At 36.6% G+C, this 17,897-nt stretch overlaps 1 protein-coding gene across 3 annotated transcripts in view; it reads right to left on the bottom strand.

Moving 5' to 3' along the window:
* The window catches only part of LOC105224572 (uncharacterized), a 181,701-nt gene that overhangs the window by 72,153 nt on the left and 91,651 nt on the right, over nt 1–17,897 (bottom strand). For all 3 annotated transcript variants that reach the window (XM_049454003.1, XM_049454001.1, XM_049454002.1), the window contains exons 2-4: nt 17,335–17,434; nt 2,234–2,913; nt 933–1,065 (exon numbers count right to left, since the gene is read on the bottom strand). In XM_049454003.1, coding sequence (XP_049309960.1) covers nt 933–1,065; nt 2,234–2,887 — 787 coding nt within the window. In that variant the 5' untranslated portion in view covers nt 2,888–2,913; nt 17,335–17,434. The remainder of the gene's footprint in view (nt 1–932; nt 1,066–2,233; nt 2,914–17,334; nt 17,435–17,897) is intronic.

Genomic DNA, 17,897 nt, shown 5'->3' on the forward strand with positions numbered 1-17,897 from the left:
GGATAATAGAGCGATTTTTCTCTTTTTTGCTCAACTTTTTAAATATACATATATCACTCAATCCTAAATATACGTCACCAAATTTATGCCTTTTCTCACTGCTTGTAAAATTTCAGTAACATCACTGGTGAAAGTATAGTTTTGCGTCAATCAACTGGAATTTTTGTTGAATTTTATTATTAGTTTATCGATACAGTTTATGCAAAAACATGCTATAACGGTCAATAAGTCAAAAATTCGCTTGAAACAAGCAAGTGAATTTGCATTAATCATACGCCCTGTCGTACCACAATGAACCAGTGATTAATTATTTACTTATTTATTTACTATAACAGCAGACCACAACCGGCCAAATAACTCATTTATGAGCTACGAACAAAAGCTAACATTTTACGAGCTGGCGCGTTTGCGATTTTCGAACACTGACCGGCGGCAATAAAAGTGCCAGCAAAAACAATAGCAGAAAAAAATAATAACAATAAACTAAAGAACACGCAACAAACATTGTTAGCGCAACAAGCTAAACAAAACACATGAACTCTATAAAATGGAACTCTATAAAATAGAAGCGCGGAATGCGAGCAAACACGTGCCGCAAATGTCTAACGCTTGAACATTTATACATTTTACTCAGGTTTAATTTATCGCCCGCTATTTCTTAATAATAAGCGTCTATCTAGTGTTTCACACAGACAATGTTGCATGCAACAGCCTTAACAACCTTTGTGGCGCTTTTGTTTGAACACGAAAATTTCGGAAATATTTCATTTAGACCACAACCTCGCCATTAATAATTTATTTAGCCACCGACTAATTTATTCAACTTTGTGTCAAGCAGCAACACATAGTCATTAACCGTTCATTAATTATTAAATTCTTATTGTTGTTTTTGTTTACACTAGTATATTATAGGCAGGCTGGCGTTAACTTACCCAAATCCAGTGAATCGCATGTTTCTGATGTGTCTGTGTGTGTGACGCTAGTCACAAGCGTCGAAGCCGAATCCGTTGATGTATTGATGTTGCCATCGGTGAGGGATGCTGACGAGGAACCCATTATGACAACCTGTCAACGAAATATATGAACATGAGTAGGATAAATATTTAACCGAAAATTTTCATATTTGTTATGAAATCATTAATATTCATAGTTTTTGATAATTATTCGTGAATTACTAGGCAGTAATTTGAAATTTTTGATTAGAAGTAGAGATTGAGGAATTCAAAAGAAAATGTTAATGGCTATTGGACCATGTTGGATGAACGTGTACACGAAGACCGTAGAGAGTCGATTAGGTGCCGATTGCAGTAACTCGAGCTAACGAATGGAACCTCTTGGGGCATTTTACGTCGATATCTTAAATTGAAAACGTACAAAATATAGCTTTTGCAAAACTGAAACTGTATGGGCTTCTGAAAAGTTCTAAGAAGATCGGACGCCAAATTTTGTTCAGCAATGAAGCCCATTTTTAGCTCAAAGGGTATGTAAACAAGTAAAATCGCGGCATTTGGAAAGAAGAACAACCTGAAGAGATTCTAGAGCTGCAATTTCATCCAGAGAAATCAACGATTTGTTGTGGTTTGTGGGCCGGTGGAATTATCGGTCCACATTTCCTCAAAAATGATACCAGTGAGAACGTAACCGTCAATGGCGACCGTTATCGTGCCATATTAACCGACCATTTATTGCCTGAAATTGAAGCTCGTGATCTCGGGGACATTTGGTATCAACAAGACGACGCCACTTTTCCCACATCGCATCAATCAATGGATTTGTTGATACAAAGCTTCGTGGAGCAGAAAATTTAAAGTTTGGGCCGGTCGATTGGCAACCAAGAGCGTGCGGTATCACAATGTTATACGTTTTCCTGAGGGTATATGTAAAGTCTATGCAGATAATCCATGGATTAGTATCAGTGTAATTTTCTCAAAGAATAAGAAAGGCGACAAATACTGGTGACTATTCGACTTGAATTTAATAAGAAGGGTCTAGAGGACAAGAGCTATCAAAAATTAAAAACTTAAACAACAAAGAAGAAAAATAATGACAAATTATGTTTGAGCTAGTGCTTTCCAAAAGTTGATTCTTTGCTTCTTTTATTAAGCTAACAACCTTTCCATATGCATTCAATGCCAATAAAGAATCTTACGTGCCTCACTTGGGCACACTTGGTCAAACCTTCGAAAATCACAATACTTCTCACAATTCAACTTTGATTTCTGTGCTAACTCACCTTTGGTACAGCCGCGGCAGCAGCTTTCGGCGGCAAAGCGCCACTTATTGACGTGTGAAATGCAGCAGCTGCCGTGGAAATGGCATTTAACGGTATACTGGTCATCGAAGTGGTAGCCGTTGAGTTCATTTTTGATTTACGCCCACTCTTGAAGTACAACCGACGCAACGCTGTGGCCGACGACGATGACGAGGTGTTGAAGCCATCATTGTCCGAGCCGCTAGAGGCGCTGCCGCCACTACCGAAACCCGCATTGATGCCTGTGCCGCCATTCATATGCACCACTGCAGCAACGGTGGTGTGACGATTGTTAGCGGTGTTGTTGCTAGCGATGCGTTGATTATTAGTATTTGGAGATTTACTATGAATGCCGACTGGTGGAGGGCTATAGTTCGAGTTGTTGGTATTGGTGTTGGTTTGGTGGTTAATTAACGGCGCGTGATTGCTGTTAGTTGCGACGATTCTCTCCGCACTTTTTCCAGTTGCTGTTGGTTTTGTGTTAGTTACAGCAGGACTTTTCGGTCGGTGACCCAATGCGAGTGCCATCATGGCGGCCGAGCGTGTGGAAGCGTAACAGCTGGAAGCGGTGCACGGCTTGGTGGTGGCGGTAATGGTGGAACCTCCTTGCGTTGTTTGCGCAACCGAAACAGTCATGGCATGTATGTTGTTGGCGCCAACACCTGCAATACAATAATGTAATTGGCAATCAGTAAGCATGTAAACTTGTATGTGTAATGTTATTTGAGCTTTCACAATGGTATTAGCAGTACAATGCTTGAACGCGGTTAAGCAAACTGCGGTTGACCTGGGATTACTCAACGCTTTCCCTTAAGTGGTCGCATAAGTACTTACAACTACATATGAACCTATATGTCAACACATGTCTAAGTAGCTTTACCTATGAATAGGTATACTTTGAAGCTTAACCCCTTAGAGCTTTCGCTTTGATTACTAGTACAATCATGTATTACTGTATAATCATAATATATTTAGTAGCGCATATTACTGTCGCTTAAATCAATATGCCGTTATAGTACATAGGTATGCAAATTATTTACTGGTGATTGACCTTACTGAAAATTACTGGAGCGACCTCGAAGCCACCATCACAATAACTCTGTCACTCAATGTCAAGCTGCCATTACAGTTACATTGATTGCCTTGGCAGTAACCACATTTCACTTACAGAACGCATACATGACTCGTATATATTTACATAAGTACTTGATCACATACCCATGTGTAGGAAGACCGCACAGCAGCAAAAACTTGGTTCAATATAAAAAGTTTAGGATGCCACAAAGGCAAGAAAAAATTCCCAAACGAAAAGTTCCAACAGGAACCAACCAAATCGAGCCAAACTTTATTCAGCGATGAGACCTATTTCTGGATCAATAGGTATGTAAACTGGTATTTTGGACGAAGAGCAACCAAAAGAGATTCAAGGACTCCCATTTTATTAAGAAAAAACAACGGTTAGATGTGGTTTGTGGGCCGGTGGAATAATAGGTTCATATTTCTTCAAAAATGATGCCGCTGAGAACTCAACCGTCAACACGCCATGATAACCCACAATTTGATGCCTGAAACTGAAGCTTGTGATATCGGTTTCAACAAGATTGCGCTACTTACCAAATATCGTTTCAATCAACGGATTTATTGAGAAAAAACTACGATGAGCAGATAATTTCATGTTTTCGATCCGTCGACTGGCCACCTTGTATGATAAACTTTTTTATTTCACAAGATATCTTTACGAAATTTCGAAAATATTATAATAATATCTAAGGCACCGGTAAAATCTTCGAACAAATTGTTCAGAACGGACCAGCATAACATATTGCTTTCATCGAAAAAGGTTTATCAATATGAAGATCAAGATCTTTTTATACCATGCTTCTTTTAAGGGTATTATAACTTCAGTCCAGGCGAAGATAACGCCTTTCTGTTTAATAGAGAACTTATATATTTTTTCTTGAAAGTTTTAGGCTACCTTGCCGGACGCGGTATTCGAACGATGAGTAACTATATAAATAGTTGGTAAGAGTTTCAGATACGTTTGAAATGTTTAACGTTATTTGAGGATTAAAGGCGCATAATACTGCTCTGCTGGGACTAGGTTTTCACCCATATTTTTTATAAATGTTAGAGAAATAGACGCACACCCACCCGGCGATCCATCGACGGGAATCCACAAAGCAGCCGATGGAAATGCAGCTCGCTTTAACCTAGAGAAGGATACAATATCCAGAATGGTTGAAGTCAAATTCGAAGGCTACTACAAGATCAAAAGTTAGACTCGAATAAAGATGCTAGCACGATATCCCCTCGGAGCCAGAATATACTCGTACCATGTACGAGTATGTGTGATAAAAAAAGCACTCGGAAATTGTTATTAAATTTCTCGAGTAAATGATATTAAAATATCGAACAAAGAATTTGTCTCGAATTTTGTTTTTCTAACCAAATTTCTTAGGCAGAATTGTTGCAAAACGCAATCCTACGACTGGTACAAAGTCTTCAAAGACGGTAGAGAGATCGTTGAAGACATGCCTCGTTCTGAAAGACCTTTGACCAACTGTTGAAATTATCAAAACAGTGAAGGCTATGGAGCTTGGAAATCGTCAGGCAAGTGTTAGAGGAGTGTTTTTGCTCGACGCGTTAAGGCCGAGTTTTTTTCAAAAAGAGTTCCATAAACAGGTCTCTTTTGACATGCTTGTTAATGCGAATTCCGATGAAACATGGGTTTAGGAGTTTGATATGCAAACAAGCCAACAATCATCGGAATGGAGTGAAAGCAACCAGCCGACAAAAAAAAAACGCCAAAGCCGTCCAAAAATCGAGATGATGATCATTGTTTTTTTTTTTGTTTTTTAAATATTTGTGGTTCAATAAGGAGTTTTATTTGGCCGGTTGATGTGGTTTGAAACGTTTGCGTGGGAAAATTCGTCGAAAATGGCCGGAAATGTGGAAGAACGATTCATGGATTTTATACGAAGATAATGAACCATTGCAGCTAGCCACGATAGTGACCGAATTCAGAACCAAAACGCAATGGGTACCATCGATCAACCACTGTAATCGCTTTGACTTCGTGAGATTATTTCTTGTTCCACAAACTGAAGTCAGTTGAAGATTAGTTTTGCTTTACATAAATATTCGTCAAAATGCGTTCGTTAAAATGCAAAATTAATAATAATCAGCTGTAAGTAAGATTAAATAGTAATTTTCGAGATTTGTTGACCGTCTAAAAATTATTTCATTTAAATATAAAATTTTAATAAACAAAAAACTTTTATTATTAAATTTTAGTTCATTTAGGAATATAATAAAAATCGAATATGGCTCTTAGTGCCCATACTCAATTACCACAATACCTGTATAACCGAAACTTTGCTAACCAATAGTTTATTATTTATTGTATTGGTATACCAGCAACTTCAAAAATATTCCCAAACAGTATTTTTTATATACTTTTTGCACTCGCTTTTAAAAGTTCTTTATGCTCCCACACTGGCAAGACAACAATTCAATTTGCTGCATGGCTGCCACCCACATGGATTGCGGGATTGCGGTAAATGTGGTCATTTGTTACGACGAACAGTTCATTTCCGGTCGGCTGTTTCCACCGCCAATCAACTAACTTTATGGCCAATTAGTTTTTCACCCGAAATATGCCTGCCTGCACTTGGCAATTGAATAGCAGATGAACACAAACAGACCAGATATGCTCTTCGAGGCAAAGATACAAAATGGAAGCTTTGCAAGGCAACGCATGCGAGTACATGCATAGATAATCACAGTACTGGGAACTACTCTTCTCGAAGTGTTTGATTTAAGAAACAAATATTAAAGCAATCAAAACAAAAACAGAAGCCTGTTCAATGCAACTTTCTTTATAAAGAGCTACGTTTGTTTACTATTCCATCTTTCAGTTGCTGTTACAACGTAGAGAAACGCACACACCCACAACGATGCGATTTATTAATACAGATTATTTGTAAATACTCGATTAAGAGAATCTTCGAAATGCATTTGCTTGGTGGCCCGGAGGCGCACCTGAAATTTATGATAGTTCGATTGTTGTGCAGCATTGGCTGTAGCAAGCACGCATGTGGCAGTTTGTTTGTAAAATAATCCAGATAAAGCACTATGCTATACATCTACCGACGCACATACGTGCAAATATGCTACACTTTGTGTTATTGTTGGCTTATTGGTTTCCAAATGCGGTCAATTACTCCATTACCTTGTAAAGTTGTGCCAAGGCGAAAATGCAAGATTTAATTGGCATTAGTTTCAAGGTAAGCAGGTGCAACACGTATGGCTTTTAGATACTTCTGTAAACAAAAGTTAATTATCTTTAGTTGAGATACACCTATTGGGGTCGTGGTCAACAGATATACATACGTATGTTAATTTATCTGTTTCTAATTATCTTCTACTGAATCAAGTATTCAAGTTAGGAACAGTTTGTTGTTACCGATTATATGTCATTTCTCTCCGAACCCCCAAAATTCGTCGCTCAATACTTGTCTAAAAAAGTAGAAGACTTCGGAAAACTGTTTACTAAACTTTTTTAGGAACTTTAAAGGGCCTTGGAGGGCAACTAGAACTTCGAATTTGATTTATTGTAAAATTGGAAGGTTTGGATTGTTTGATTTCTATAAGCTAACAATGTTAAGACAGAAGCAGATAGGAGTGAAACATCTTATGAAACGTTTCTAAGTGCATTATGAAAGTAAAAATATGATAAAAAAGAGAGAAAGAGAAATAGGAAAAAAGAGAGGGAGAGGGAGAAAGGAAGGAGCAGAGGAAGAAAGAAGAGTGAGAAAGAGACTATGAATTAAGAGTAGTCACGCGCTTTGAAAAATCCAATTAAGATCAATTGAATCATCGCATAATACATTGAATGTAAGGTTTCCAAAGTTCTTTGAAATCGGAACTCCTGTTGAAGAGCCATTTCTCTAAAGTAGGATGTAAAACTTCAAAAAATATATTAACTAAATACGAGTATCATACGATTTATGCTAACACATATTTGATAATTTTGTAGATAGCATTAAGTGACACATTAAACCTCATCAACTAGTGCAGCAAGTTTGTTTGATAGGGACTGCGGGTTATTCTCGATACAAATTCAAGTGAAGTATGATGCAAGGCTCATGGCCAACTCCTCCAGGTTTTAGGCCACTGGAGGCCGAATCGGTGCCTCGTTACTGAACTTGGGCTATGGACCAAAGGTTCTGTGATCGGCAGTTTCGACTGCAAAACCTATGTATTTTTCGATGGACTAAGGGTGCAAAAGATGCAGACTTTTTCTGTAGAAAAGCATCGACAGAAGGTAGCTAGATAACCACATTGCAGTCTTTCAGATCGAAATTATTGGCAAAACAGAGCGCCAACCAGGCTCCACTATGATTTAAATGATAGAGAAGTGGCATTTAAGGCTACTTGTTAATTTATGCAAGAAGGTAAAAACTTTAGTTTCAGTGAGAAACATCATCTGGGATCCAATAATTAAGGAATAGAAGAAAACGAAAGCTTTAACTTTTAAACAAGAGAGAAAAAGGTAACATTGTAGGGATCAACACAGGTTAGCTACGTTTAAAAGCTTACAAGAAACTGAAATTGCCGCTCCGTGGAATTTGTTTTCAGTCGATCGACGAGATTGAACAAAATTCGCTGATAGAGCTCAATGCCATTCAAAAAAGTGCCTATGAAAACTGTTTCGAAGACTGAACAAATCGTTGGCATAAGAATATTACATCTGGTGGAGATTACTTTGAAGACGAAAAAATAAATATTGGTGAATAATCAAATATTTTGCGTTTTATTTACAACTTCCAGGGTACTTTTTTGTCACAATGTATATCTCCTACGTTTCCTTCTAGGTTTGACACATTTTCTAGTAAACTTTGTATACCCAGTTCAAGGTATAATATCATTGAGTAAAAATCTAATAATCAATAAAAATATAAATCGATTAAAAATCGAAAAGTCGATAAATGTTATATTTTAACTTGGGGTCAGTAGGGTAATCTGGCTTGATTTTTTGACTTTTTTTATCATAGAAATATTTATTTTACAATACAACTTCTTTCACATATCGTGAGGTATATCGTGGAGTGTATAAACAATTTTTTTTTGGAATTTTTTGTTGACATCTGTCGGAGAAATAGCTGGGTGAATAGATGCGTTTTTTCACTGGCGGACACGATTTCTCATGTTTGGATCATCTGAAACACAAAAACCCAAGTTATTCTTATTCTTAAAAGTACGTGACGCCAGTTTAAAAAAGTAGGTTTTGAAAAAAAATCCGTTTAAAGTTTGAGTTGTGCACTCCGAGCACTCTGAACGTCGAGCGGTATTATTATTTTTCGAAACCTTCCAATTGTAAAGTGGGTTTCTACATTAATTTTAAGGGTATAAGGAAACAGAAAATGCAATTTTTGAAAAAATATTACCCTACTGACCCCTTAACTCATTTTACGTCGAATAGCCTTAGAACGAATTTTGATACTCAGTACATACGAGTACAACACTACTAAATGTTAGACTCTAGCAAAAATTTAATAACAGAAGTAACCTGGTTAGATATCGAGGACCCCCAAAGCAACATATGGAACCTAATTGCTGCTATGGATAACAAATGTTATAAATTGTTTTTTGTTTGGACAATTTTCAGATATTTTTCGATATTATTTTAGTGCAACCCTAGGATAGTGCCCGGATAGCCAAGTTTACTAAACCTTTTCATCAAAATTTCTGTGTTACGATTCAATAATGGTTCATCGGAGCCTTGAGGGGAATGTTGGAAGTATGCCTGAGTAGTCCAATACAAGGACAGCCTGTGTAACTTTTACTGGGTTAGGAAGAATATTAGAAGAATAGGAATAGCTCTATAAGCCCAATGCATCAGAGCAATTTCTGGAAGTTTAAAAATAGCAAAGAAACACGTGTATATTATTGGAACTCAAGAGGTGGAAAGGTATTCACCTTTAAAGGGGACAAAGTAATTTTGTTGATACAAATTCTTCGAGAATTTCTGCTTGCTTTAGTAAATCGCATATGCCGCCCAATATGAGTATACGCGCCGTAAACAAGATTAGAGTGAATCGAATTCAATTGGCTTGTTTTCCGATTCACTCACCATTAACAGATTTATTAGCTGCTAAGTGTTTTGTGTGAAAATATTTAGTGTTTATCAAACGGCACATATATTTATTGAATTATAAATTTTGTCCGCTGACCAAGCATACGGCTGAGCGGTTGGAACGACGATTAGGCTAACCAAAGAGAGATATGCAGAGCAATTTGCGCCTTATTGTCACGTACACAGTTAAGGAATTTTATAAAACCGAAACGCATAACTACACATATAAGTGGTTCTCTCCAATAAAGACGCCACGTGAACTGTGATTACACACAACTCTGCTTACCTGCTACAAATCAAGGTAGTTCGGTATATTTTCGTATTTTGTAGCTGTGTTCGTGTGGCCAAATATGGCATTCAGTGGCTGCCGAACACTTCCACACGATTAAGCAGATATATAAGTTTGTATGTAAGCGATGTGAAAACAAGATAATTCCACCGGTATTAAGCCACCTCAATACCAAAAGATTCATTCATGTTTTCCCCACTTAAGCTTTGCTGTCAACGCTGGGGGATGCTAGTGGCCCGCATTCCAAGCGTGTTTTGCGGAATGTTATTTACCGAAATTCGACAGCTCTGCAGCATCAACAAATAATGCATACAATTTTTCCAAGCACGCACACACCAGCACGAACGAGGAGAAAATATTTTTTTGGAAAACAAGTTTTCAACAGTATCTTTGAAGCACAGCAAGCGAACGGAAGCGGCGGTAAAGTACCTTGGCATCGACACTGGCAGCGGCTCGCCTATGATAGCGCCAACAACGCTATCAGTCAGTGTCCGTGGCGGTGGCAGAAACAGCGGCAGTGGTGCAGGGGGCGGTTATCTGTTTTGCCGGAAGTATTTTGCAGCGTCCCGCCTTGTTGCACCCACTTAGCTGCACACACTTACATACATGCATGCGTGTGTGTACGCATATTTGTGTTCTAGCCACTTTGGGGGAAGGCCACACCTCCCACTGGCTATTTCGCTGCAGGCTAGTAAACAGTATTGTTTAGTATTTTTACAAAAACATTTCGGCGGAATTTGTATGATCAAAAGCTTTGCACAGATTTACGGAATGAATTGCAGCGTATTATGCGGTATCTTCGATTTTTTTCGGTTTAGTAGGGAGTTGAGTGCTGGAATTTCTATGGAATTCTCAGTTTAGTTTTGGTTTTTTTTTTCTAAGGTAAAAAATACAATTTAGGCAACAAGTATTTATATGCAATATTGAGATAAAATTTATATGTAAAAACAAGTAAGGAAGCGCTGAGCTCGGACGTCGCGGAATATTTGGTACTCTCGCAATTTGCAAGAATCAAAGTTTGGGAAATATTAATGAGGACTGAGGTAATTCATGAACTTTTTTCACACATTTGCGGTATAAAACTATAGTAACAGGTGTTGTTTGTTTAGACATGTGGTTTTTAAAGTGACAATACATTCTTCCGACTTGGTTTTTTGAGAGCTGTTACTTGGTTTTTACACAGTTTTAGTATACCATTTCATAATGAACAGCCTTACTCCGGCACGTTGTCTTCAAATCGTGCAAATTTGTTACCAAAATAATTCAGTTCACGCGACAATTTTTTCGAAATCTTGCTCGGCTATTAAGCTTACTTTTGGTCGAATAAATAAAGACGCTTGTTTACGGAGATAAGCACAAGCTGAATGATGCATTAGAAGCGAATATTCAGCTCTTTATTGCTGTTCGAAAATTAGGCCTCTGGGTTGGAATTTATTCGAAATAGCCGCAGCAATCACTTGCTCAAAATTATTTTTGAAATGTAAGGCCTACACCTGATCTTTCTAATAAAGCCAAAATCTTGACCGAGTCATTAAGTTATATGCGTTTTATTTCTTCTTGAAAACCACATGTCTGAAAAATACCTTTAGTATATCTAAGAATAAATATAAATGTAATATATCCAGCCGGGAAATTGGAAACCCTTAGAAATGTTAAACATGTGAGGAGTAAGGGAAGTATTAGCCTGATTTTATCCATTCTTGGCGTCATTATATAATTCTACCAGAATGAGATGCTCACTGAGCTTTATTAAAATACCTTCATATTTAGATTTGAAATTCATGATATTGAATATTTGCAGGAGGTACTGCCCTGTTTTAAACATTTTTGGCGTTATAATCTGCTTTTGACAGAAAAATATGTAGTCTAAATTTCTCTTAGATTACCCACACATTGTATGATGTAACGGGTGATCAGAATAAAGCTATAATTTTCCTTAAACTTTTTTTGACAGACTACGCGTGAGTCGAGTCAAGCTGTCATTCTTTTTTGTTTAGAGTGGAGAGTCGATTCGGCGCCGTTCGCAGCAACTCAGACTGACGTACGGCACGACTTGACGAATTTTATGACGATGACCTTAGACTTTAGAATGAAAGCATAGAAAATACAGCTTTGCAGGAACTGAAGCCAATCGAACTTCCCAAGCGATATCGCTTCGCTCTATGGGCTCTTGAAGAGTTCCAAGAAGCTACGACGTTTTCGAGCTAAATTTTGTTCTACGATGATAGCTATTTCATCCAGAAAACACAATGGTTTGTTGTGGTTCGTGGGCTGGTGGAATCATCAGTCCATATTTCTACAAAAATAATTCAGGTAAGAACATAACCGCCAATGGCGACCGTTATCACGCCATGATAACCGTCTATTTGATGACTGGAATTCTCGTAATCTCGACATTTGGTTTCAACAAGACGGCGCCACTTCCCACACATCGCATCTATTAATGAATTTATTGAGAAAACGCTTCGGTGAGCAGATAATTTCAGATTTTTGGGCTGGTCGACTGGACACCAAGACCGTGTGATATCACCGTTAAAGTTTTCCAGTCGAAATGCCCGAACGAGTTATCAAAAATTGGATACAACGGAAGGTTCATCTGTGACGTAGCCGCGGCCAACATTTTAAAGACATAATCTTCAAAAAGTAAATGCCAAAGAATGTTCTTTTGAATGACACAATTTTAAGTTTTTGTGTTTTTTGTTTAATAAGGTAGGGAACCTCGAAATGTTTCACCCTTTGCATATATAGTATAAGGATCTTATATTAAGTAGTTGGGGCCGAAATATAACTAGTTTAGGACATCATAACCTTCTATTACTAGAAAATGATACTCTCTGAAAATTTTCGCTAAAATAATAACCCTAGGTAAGTTCATATTCAGTATCTGGTCTCTGAAAACTTTGGGTCCAGTTTCTACTATATTTAGATTAGAGAAAATATTTATTGTTGGTGAAGGTTAAGGAAAGTGTTGATAAAATGTCTCTCACAGATGGGCCCATATGTTCGAAAAGATATTCAGTACGATGGACCCTGGAAAGTTTTAACAATTTTAAGGTAAGAAAATGTTTATATTAGGTGTATGGTGGTTAAGAAAAGTAATGACGAGATTTTTGGCAACAGGTTTTATTTTTGGATCCTGTTAAAAATAAAACCTGTTAAAACTTCTATAACTGAAACAGATTGTCAAATATTTTCGTTAAAAAATCAATCAATGAGGTTGGTGTTGTTTTAGTGGCAGAAATCTGCTGAGTTGATACTCGGAAAAAATCCGGGTTCATTCCGGTATGTAGGCCTGACTGTCATGGGAACGGCACTATTACTATCACTGAGGTTCTTTTATTCGGTATATGGGAATTTTGAAAAATTAGCGTTCGATTTCATATCTTAAAAAAAAAATCTACCACGTCTTTTTCTAATAATTTCATTGGCAATTCAATTTACTCGTGTGTAGTAGGCGTGGATGTCGTCTGATTTCGCTCATTTTTAAACTCTAAAATATAAATGCGAAGGTAGTGTTATGCATACAGTACTAGATGTCGTATAGTTTCGCTTAAAAGAAGTAATTTTTGGTTGAATAAAACTATTACATATCATTTGTGCAACATGTTGCGAGAGTAAAATAAATGAATATATAATTTATTTGAAAAAAAAAATACCTTTTTTAAATACATTTTATGACTTATTTGTTATTATTTGACCTCATACATGTTTACAAACATAAATTTATGCATCACAAAAGTTTATGAGGAACACAGGCCTTCTCTTTATGAGAGATCACTGATCCACTTAGTGTATGGCACAACACCTGTTACCGACGTCACAGTTTCTTTTATTGTATAACATAAAATGATTGGATTTATTTATTTACAAACAAAGCTATATTTACGAATGAAACACAATTGCATATATATATATTTGTATATATACATATGTATATTCAATCAGTTTCATCGCCAATGCATCACACTCGCGCAATAAACACTGACTGTCTGTCTGCCTGTATGATGTCAGTTCGAGGAAGCCAACAGATAATATTTAAAGTTTACTCAAAACGTATTTTATCGATCATCTAGCGCAATAAATTATATAGTTCTTTGTTTTTAGCTTTAAATTCAACAGTCATTTTATTGGGTCATTTACATGGAAACGAGTCTATGATTCTCAAACGTAGATATATTTAAAAGAAAATTGAGCGATCTGCTCGAAATTAAACAAAAACGTTCTTTTTCAATATAAAAATGATTAAACTGCTTAGTTAGTCATTTGGTTCAGTGTGCGTTTGAAGAAGAAGTGAATATTCACAAAGTTCTCCGAAGTTGGTGGTTATTTTATATGGAAATGTCTAATGTTTAGACGGCGTTTGAAGAAAATTATTTTTGACTAACTCAAAGTCGCAAAAAGTTCTTGAGAAGAATATGGTGGCGGAATGTGAAGCCAGATAAGTATTAGAGTACAATAGTCATTAGAAACAGTACAAAAATTATCGAGAGAGGGAGATTCATCCACTATTAATATTTTAAGGTCTGGTAACTCACTATTTTATACTTACTGTATGTATGTATCTGTGGGTCGAGAGATCATCTCGTTCTGGACGACCTTCGATCTCTTCAAACGATGAAAACATTAAAAAAGTGAAGGGTATGGTGCTTGAAAATAATCAAGTGAGTGTTAGAGAGATCTCGATATCTCTCGCAAGTCCGTTCGAATGATTTTGGTAAGTAGTTTGGGTATGAAACTCATTCTTGCTCGACTCGTACCGATAAAGCTGAATTTTTTCAAACAGAGTAGCGTATTGAGGCGTTTGTATGAGAACATCCGTAGAAAATGGCCGCAATCGTTGAAGAACAATTAATATAGTTTATACAATGATAATGCACCATCGTCACGATTGTGATCGAATTTAAAGCTAAAAACGCAATGAATACCATTGATTCACCAGCGCATTCATTAGATTTGGCTACGTGTGATTTTTTCTTGTTCCCCAAACTGAAATTGTCACTCCGTGGTACCCGTTTTCATCGACCGAAGAGATAAAATTCACTAATAAAACTAAATACTATACCAAAAGTTATTATAAAAATGTGTTGCGAAAACTGGAAAAATTATTTGCATAAGTCTAATACATCTAGTGGAGATTACTTTTTTAGTCACAATGTACATCTGTTCGATGTGAACAGCTTCGTTAAGAAGGTTTTGAAAGAAGTTGGTTGACTGATAGTAATTAATATTTTCATAAATTTGGAAATATTTTCGGTAAACAAAATTAGCCTTCGGTTTTGATTGCTGTTTGGTTTTAATATTGTGGAAGAATCAGATGCTATTAAAATTTATATGGGAGGAAGGCGTGGTCCGAGTTCGCCAAGTTCAACTGTAATATAAAGATACTAACGTAATGTCTAGTCCTGTAGAATCTCCAGAGTTAATCGAGTGACTGATACCCAAAGCATACTGAAATTATGGAAAGAACACTTCTCCAACCTCCTGAATGGCAGTAAAAGCATATCACCAGACGTACCATTGCCCGACCATCAAGAAGTTCGAATAGCAACTCCCCGCCTGTAGAAAAACAAAGCGGCGGGGCCGATGGATTGCCGACCGAGGAGACCAACGTCAACAAACTTATTTCACCTTATCAATGTGGATCTAGATTTCAAAGTTGAATTGACCGCATGAAAATAAGCTGTCTTTATGACGCTAAGTCTGAATGTACTATCCCCGCAAAACTAATACGACAATACCAAAAGCTCCGTCAGGATCCCAGGAACCAGGCTCCCTATCGTACGACTTCTGTAATCTATTCCTTGTGAAAATAATACTAGCTGCCGATCTGAATAGAAAAGGTACAATTTTTACAAGAGTGTACAACTGCTGGCGTACGCCGATGCCAGCGCCGTTTTGCTTTCTGAAGAATAGAATAGAAGCGAAGCAAATGGGTCTGGTATTGAACAGGGGCAAGACGAAATATATCCTGTCATCAAACAAACAGCCATCGCACTCGCGACCTGAAATTCATATCACTGTTGACAGTCATAATATTAAAGTCGCCGATAATTTCGTCTATCGTGGAACCAACATTAACACTAACAACAATGTCAGCCTCGAAATTCAACGTAACTTCGGACTGAGTAGGATATTGAGAAGTAAAGACCTCTCTCGACGAAAAAGACCAAAACTCTGCAAGTCACACATCATGGGCTGACATTACGAGTTTTCGAAAGAAAGGTTCTGTGGAAAGTTTATGGTCCATCGGCGAATACTGATCGCGATGGAACGATCAGCTGTACGAGATATAGGACGACATTGCATAGTTCAGCAATTCAGCTTTTGTAAACTCGTCTATAAACGCGTAAGCGGTGTCTACGTCAGTAAAGGAAGGAAGAAAGGAAGGTAATGTTATACATGCAGATGAACATTTTTTTTTTGAGTATATGAAAGACAAGGGTTAATTGAACCGGTTTTGTTGAATTTGGTATTAGTGGCTCACTTAAAGGTATTTAGAAGTATTTTGAATTTAGATTTAACAAAATTTGAAGGGTTTTTTTAAAGTACCTAAGCTCTGATGAGACGACTCTGTGAAGGAAGACCAATGGTTCACAAAGTAGCTGCCAGGTGGTGCGTTTTGGTATTAAGGGGTTACATATGTACGTCCAGCGGCACCAAAAATGAGCTAAAAGAAAAACTGTTTTCAGGAGGAATAAAGAAATTGTATACAAAGTTTATTGGTACTTAAAGTTTATAAAAAAATGTATTTTTCTTTATAAAAATTAGTACATAAAATATCACGGGACCCAAAGTACATTGAAAAAAAAGTTGCTCCACGGTCTGCATCATTTCCTTCAAATGTTGATGGATTTGTAGAAATGAAAAAAATTCTTGTAAAATGAAGTTGTAGTTATAGTCTGTCGAACCGAATTTTTTAATTTCGAAAAATTTTCCAGTTTACGGAATTTAGAAAAAAAGTATGCGTTTTACGTCATAAATGTCACACTTTACTTATGTTTATAAAATTTTTTAATAAATAAATTTCGAGATAAACGCGTTTAAACTTTCATGTGCCTCAAACGAAGGACAGCTACCTGTATGCAATAAACTCTAGTCGAACGGTCTGATTTTCTACCATAAATTTGTATCTATGGGGAATTTTTCCAATCGACTTTCACAGAAATACGCCCAAAACTATAAAGAATAATAACCTATAAAAAAAATCGATTTTCTGAAAATTCTGGACGTATGTAACCCTTCAACTGAAATAATGTAGCAAATAACTTATTTAGAATCAATGAACTTTTAAGGCATTTTCCAAAAAATTTAAATTTTACAACCATAAGAGGCCACAGCTGGCTTCTTGTAACAGAAGTGAAGAAGTATAAGAAAAATTTGATTTTGTATATAAGGGAACATTGTGTATGTTTGTTTTCTTGTATACAAATTTACATCAAAGGAAATTATTTGTTGACTTTCTACTCACATAAGCCTGCGAATAAACCGAATTTGAATATGACGTTTGCGGAAATTTTGCATTATGCACCGAGTATGTTACTTTACAACTACGGAGATCTAGCTTATACTCCATAAAAAAGGCAAATATGAATACAAACATATTTCAAGCAACATGTTGAGAGAGCGTAAGAGGAACCTTAAAGGGTAAAAACTCACCTTTAGCGCGACTCTTGGGCGTCGATGGTGGGGCAGGTGTTATCGGCGGGGTTTTGCAATCATCGCGAAATATCGGCGAACCAGGAACATAATGATCATTCTGGAAAAAATTTAAAAAATATTTAAAAAAAATTTCTAATTAATGAGTTGAATTTCAAAAATTTTTACTTCTATTTTGGGTTTAGTTTTCGTTTAAAAATAAAACTATATTTTAAAAATAGTATATAAAATTTTTTTTAAAGATATAATATATAATAATGGATACTTTAAAATTTTTATATGCCATTTTATCCCACACATATGTATGTACGTACACATACAAGTATAATCACGCACAGCAAATAAATGTTGACCTTATAATAAAACATTTTATCTCACTCACTTCACTTGCCAATTGTCGAAGTCAACCCCAACATCGTAAACAGACATGTTGTCTTGTCTGTCGTTTACACTTTCCGACTATTTGCTAGCACTTATCTGTCGCACAATGTCATGTTATGTACCCAAACACACACACACATACGAATCCACACATAGACACATACTGTTTGTTTGTTTGTTTG

This window comes from Bactrocera dorsalis, chromosome 3 (assembly GCF_023373825.1).
Source record: "Bactrocera dorsalis isolate Fly_Bdor chromosome 3, ASM2337382v1, whole genome shotgun sequence".
In the NCBI taxonomy this organism is placed as follows: domain Eukaryota; kingdom Metazoa; phylum Arthropoda; class Insecta; order Diptera; family Tephritidae; genus Bactrocera; species Bactrocera dorsalis.